Source organism: Aptenodytes forsteri, unplaced genomic scaffold, assembly GCF_000699145.1.
Source record: "Aptenodytes forsteri isolate BGI_AS27 unplaced genomic scaffold, ASM69914v1 Scaffold186, whole genome shotgun sequence".
NCBI classification, from domain to species: Eukaryota; Metazoa; Chordata; class Aves; order Sphenisciformes; family Spheniscidae; genus Aptenodytes; species Aptenodytes forsteri.
The window spans coordinates 864,175-870,174 of NW_008793959.1; the positions used below are offsets into that span (position 1 = coordinate 864,175).

Consider the following 6,000-nt stretch of genomic DNA (forward strand, 5'->3'; position numbering starts at 1 on the left):
ACAGGATAAAGGAAAGGTAGATAAAAGTTTGAAACATACAGGCTCTAGTATGACTTTCTAAAGGAGATCCGTGTTACGGTAGCCTGGAGTCAGGACTCAACTCTTCCAGGCACAGTAGAGAGAGAGATACACTAAAGAAGCAGCCCCTTCCTCAATGAGCTTGCAAGTTAGATTAAAAATTCTACAGCTGTTCAGAAATTAGCAGTGAAGTTTACATCTGACCCATGCTGACACATCCACTTCTCAGACAGGTGCTACACGTCTAGCTGGTTGTCCTCACCAAAAGACCAATGTGCAAGACACCCTTTACTACAGGAGCAACAATGAGAAAATGTTCACAAACCATAGAGAAATATCTAGTGAGTATACTCAGCATTTTTCATATCATGCCTTCATCACACTTCCCCCAAATTAAAAACTGAAGTTTAATTTTCCTGTGTTTTTGCATATAGCTCATCTTAGTTTTTATCTGTGATCACTAGGGAAAACATAACTTAAATGTAAACTTGAAGTTAAATTTAAGAAGATGAGAACCTGAAATTCTTAATGTGTTTGCATTATAAATTATTAGAATTTCCTCCTATTACCATACCTTCACATCTCTCTTTCCTATTTTCAGTTACACATTATCTTTAGGATAAAGTTGAAAACAATGACATTTATAATTCTGAAAACTTAATCAGACAGATGCATTAGCTTTCCAAGTGCCTGGATGGTAAGATACAGCTGTTCAGACAGCAGCCAACAGAGAACACCACAGAGAAGGGAAGGGATGGAAATTGAACCCAAAAAGGTAGATTATGTGACAAGTAATTAAAAGTCCCCTAATTGTTTTCTATGGCAAAGGAATATAAACAAAAATCTTTTCCTGTTGGTAAGGCAGAGCTTCTAATGGCAGAGTCATAAGAGCTGCAGTTTACATGAAGCAGGAGGGTATGGTAATAGCTAAACTCATTTCCTTTCAAAGGTGAATTACAGTTCAGAATACAAACAAACATTCTCTTTACTTCAGCAGCGGGAAAAGAAGAGGGCATAAGGAAGTCCCATTTTAGCATAATGCAGAGTTTGTTGTTTTGTTATTTCATACTCTGAAAAGCATAAATAAAGAGTCTGCCAAAAAAACCACACAGGATATGAGATCTATCAGAACTTCATGGGTGAAAGGAATTGAGTAGTGTGTCATTTGTAACTTAAAAACTGACCTCAGAATTTATTTTTCTTTAAAAAAAAGAACTACACCAACGTATTCTTTACAGAACATATAATTTGTCTAAATGATTGCACAAGTTGGAAAAAAGCTAATTCTATTCCCTTGCTCTGCACACTACACCCAATATTTTTCCTGCTCCTGTCTCCTACACTATCCTATCACCAATAAAGACCAACAACAGAACTCCCCTCCTACAAACCCCTCTTCATCCAACTTATTCTTTTACACTTTCGACTTCCAATGAAGTCTCCCCACCCCAGATCATCTTCCCCACCAAATACATAAAGATCACAACGAGAAGAGAAACTGAGGTTTTTTCTAGATCTCTACACCTTCTCAACAGGTGCAAAGTTTACTACACTTACCTTGGATCAAGAACAGCACATCTCAAAACACAGACTCATACATAACAACAGACAAGCGTGAAGCGAATGAAATTCCGTAACCTTTGCCTTCTACAGGTTTCAAGGAACACCCTATTTTAAAATCAGAGTGGTACTTTCTTGCCCATCAATATTGCCTTTTGCATGTAAGAAAGTCTACTAGAAGCTGTTGAAAAGTTTGGCAACAACAGCGAGGCCACAAAACAAAAGCAAGACATGAAATTATTTTCTCCAGAAAAAGACACTCTTCCATCTTGCCGCGGTTCTTGAAACTCCCATTTTGAGGAGCACCAGTAATACTCTGATGTGGCACTAAGAGCCACTTAAATAAAGTCACCTCATTGACAAGATGCCAGAAGAGCTAATTGTTCATATAGCACTTGTAAGTTATCCATGGTGAGCCCAACAGAAACAAAGTATTACTAAAACTGAACAGCATGGGGAAGAAAAAGGCAAGACCTGTATTATGCAGAAAGAAAGAAGAGGCAATAGTCGAGGTCGTGTGTGCCACAAAGTTGTTGCAAATTTGAAGTACGATAATCCTGATAACTGCTGAACGTGCCACTAAGAGTTTTATATACCTAAATTTGAAATTACCACGGCTAATACGTAAAAGTGACATGGCAAAGTACCAAAAGACATGCTTTTCATCCCTCAAGTCTCCTAACCCAACTCTTCACCAGCACAAAATAAATGCCTTGAGGTTTTTTAAAAATAATGAGGAAGAACATTTGGACATACGGACAAGATCAGTTTTGCCAAGTCCAAAACATGAGATGTCTCAACAACACTGAGAACTATAAGGCTTTTTATTAGAGAAAAATTTAAATGACCATTGCACATTGTAGATGGTCAGTACAATTTTTCCATGGAGAAACAAAACAGTGAAAACGTATATATTGCAAGACAAAAAGTTTCAAAAAGTAAACTGAATTCAGGATTTTTATTATAACAAATTGTTATGGCAAAGAACAACAGTTTTATTATCAAGAATTTATTTCACCCACTGGAGAGAACACCACAGTAGGGACTTAAGAAATTATATTTCTGTTCTTGAACCTGACACAGACAAGATGTAAGGGTTTGGTCAGATCATTAGTGTTTCCTTAGACATAAAAGTATATATAGCACTACCTATTGGCAAAGTAGTAATTTATAGTTGTTGAGTATTAGAACAAGGGAAAATGTTAGTTAGGGAAGGGAACAAGGAAAAAACAAGTTAGGCTACAAGGCAATTGCTTAACAAACTGCTGGTTTGAAGATACGTCATCATTGACTAGAAAAACAAATTATACCTTATTTTAGGAAATTTAATTGGTCACACTCAAACATTTTTCTTTGTAAGATAGGAAATTATTCGGATTATCTTTTGTTGGTACTTTTAATACTAATTTCACAATAAGCAGTACTAAAGTGAAACGTAAGTAAATAAGACAGAACATTGGTAAACTTAAGCAAGACGACTTTAAATACTTAACACAATGCTTGTAAATTCACTTCCTAATCCAGTTTCACCATATTTTTTGTACTAACGCTTGCTTATGATTCCCAAAAGCCAGCTGACAATACAATGCAAGCTCCTCCTCAGCGGTTTTAAACAAAGTTAACGGGAAAACTATTAAATGCTTCCATAAAACAATTTTTCCCTGCACACATTTGATGGCATTGACCCAGGTACTTTGTGTCAGTAAAGTGGGAATTATCACACAAAAACCTACACAGTACCAGTAACATGCTAAAGAACTCTGATATCAAACAGGATGCACAGAAGTGGAAAAAATGACCAGCAGTACCTGTAAGCTTAATTTTGGACAAGCGTGCCAAAATTCCTGGCAAATCATCCAGCCGTAGCTTCATTTCTTTCCATTGTCTGTCTTCTTTGGATTCTGCTCTTACTGGTGGGCCTGAGTCTTCAGTTTCTGCAGCTGACTTAATTTCTCTCAACTCATTTCTGCTTGATGTCTCAGACAAAGGTTGATGAACAGGTGAAATTGGTCTAATTTTGTGTATAACCTTTTTTTCTTGATCCAATTGCTGAAGCTCGCGAAAAGGAGATGCAACTGAATCTGACTTAGGTTTGGCTCGTTGGCTGAGGTCTTTGTTGTATTGTGTTACATACTAAATAGAATGAAAAATGTTAAGATGAATAGTTACGAAGATATTTCTGTCCATTTCAGGTTATTAACAACATCAATATTATTGCTATATTATTCTTATTGTTAGGAGAATTACTTCCTATGGTGACAAGACTGAGTTATTTCACATGCAAAAAAGTTTCTGAAGTTGGACAAGATATTACAAAAGCAGCTTTTCTACTCACAACTGCATCAATAAAGTTTACTTAAGCTTGAAGAATTGCTTCTGGATAAAACTACTTCCCTCCCCTGTAGCTTCGACGGCAAGCTCTACTTTATTCCTATTCAAAACCACCAGATAATACCGTTTGATTTACAACCGACCAATTCACCTTTAAACAAAGAGGTACGCACACGCCCATAACAACTCCAGGCTCCAAATATAAGCACTAAGCCTTTTACATCTTTAAGATATGGAAAAGGAAATCAGAAAAATGCCAGAAAATGCAATCTATCTCCTATGATATAAAATCTTTTCCCACATTAGGCTACTACTATTTATGCCAAACTTTATGCTAATTAACCAGACAACAATTTTTGACAAGAACTCAAATGAACATATATTGAACAGAAAGTCGGGAGACAGTTGTTTCCTCTCTTTTAGAACTCTTACAGAATAAAACACAGAATAAGAAAAAGAGCATTTAGCTTCTCCTATCTTTCTATTTTCTTTCCCAAAATATTCTCTATATTTCAAGCACAAGAAACAGGTATAAAAAGACTGAGCTTTCAATTAATCATGGTTTAAAGTACAGATTAATAATTATAATGAGGAAGAGGCATATGAAACTCTGAATGAGTGATGTGAATACAGATCAAACCAACAGCAAAAAAAAGAATTTGAGAAGTGCTGGTGATCCTCAGAAGCCTGGAAGAGACCCCCATGCTTCATACAGGACCGAACATCAAAAGAAGACCAACAGATGTACACGCTCCTGGCGGTCAAAGCAGTCGTTAGCTACAAGACTTAGTCTTATCCATATAGATATAGCTCCAAAGTACAACGAACAGGACACAACGGAGGGAAGAACAAAATACGTCTTTTACTACCATCCTCTTACATGCAATACAACTGTTCAAAGAAGATACAATTTCAAGGGTTTGAATGATAATTACAGCTCTTTTAATACCTAAAACTAACAGCACACTATAGAATGTTACCCATTAAGTTAACAAGCTCAGGAGTTTTGATTCAAATTAACTGATTAACTCTTCAGTCAGAACACCCTACCTCCACAAGTGAGTTCCATCTACCACTTGTATGACTGCTAGCCAAGATTTGACTTTCTTATTAGCATTTTTATAAACAATAATTTTAGAAATCATTTCATTTCACGTTTCTCAACAGGAGATGAGCGCCCCGCTTCAAAGGCCCAGAAAGCCCCCTGTCAAGTAGAGGACACACTGCAGCACAAGGCATTGTCCTTGCTACAGCAGGTTTCCTCCAACCTCAAATGTTTTAGATGCCAAGTGCTTACCCCTGATGCAGTGCAGAAAAGGAGACGCTTGGAATTGCCTGGCCTTGGCTGATAAGAAAATTATTATTTTTATCAACTAATCTCCGTTTTGACTCATCACATGGGACAAAACGAATTAAAGAATGAGAAACACAGGATAAATACACTTCCTGACTTACCATTCGTTTGAGAAAGTTAAAGTACTGAAATGTAATCAATCTGTCATTGGCTACACGGCACAGATGCACAAACTGGCATGGTATCTGCCGTATTCCAGTGTTCTTCAGATGCCAGACAAATAATCCTATTTAAAGACAAAAAAAAAAAAAAAAAGAGAACATCAGATTCCAGCACCTTCTCTGCCACTGAGTTTGCATCTAATTCAGCCTACAGTGTCTGTTGTCAGCTGTGACACAGGACACCCCAACAAATGGGAGCCAGGGCTGCTCGGGCAGGGAGAAACACGTTTGCAGGCTCCAGGTGAAAGAACTGAATGCGTAGGCTTGCCCTAATGGTTTTGGGGTTTTCTTCCAAATCTCTCAGCTCCCCAGAGATGCATTTTTAGTTTATTATCCCATTACTATCTCTATATGCTACCGACAAAATTACCTTGGCAAAACGGCACAAGCAGCGCTGAAAGGAAGCAGCTGACACAGGGCAGCCCCAAAGTCAAACGCATCAAGAGGACACCCCTGTGCGACACGACACCTGTATCCCTATATGGAGGAACACCTACAGAGCTATACCGGCTCTGTGTATCACTATATAGAGCGGCCCCAGGGACTACTCACAGCCCCAGGGTGGGCTCGGCCCCA

General features: G+C 37.8%; 1 protein-coding gene across 1 annotated transcript in view; it reads right to left on the bottom strand.

The window, feature by feature from the left end:
* Positions 1-5,864, bottom strand: part of LOC103904591 (protoheme IX farnesyltransferase, mitochondrial) — a 107,007-nt gene extending 101,143 nt beyond the window's left edge. The window contains exons 1-3 of the mRNA XM_009286121.1: positions 5,795-5,864; positions 5,365-5,489; positions 3,387-3,711 (exon numbers count right to left, since the gene is read on the bottom strand). Of these exons, the coding sequence (XP_009284396.1) occupies positions 3,387-3,711; positions 5,365-5,489; positions 5,795-5,864 (520 nt within the window). The remainder of the gene's footprint in view (positions 1-3,386; positions 3,712-5,364; positions 5,490-5,794) is intronic.
* Between the last annotated feature and the right edge of the window lie 136 nt (positions 5,865-6,000).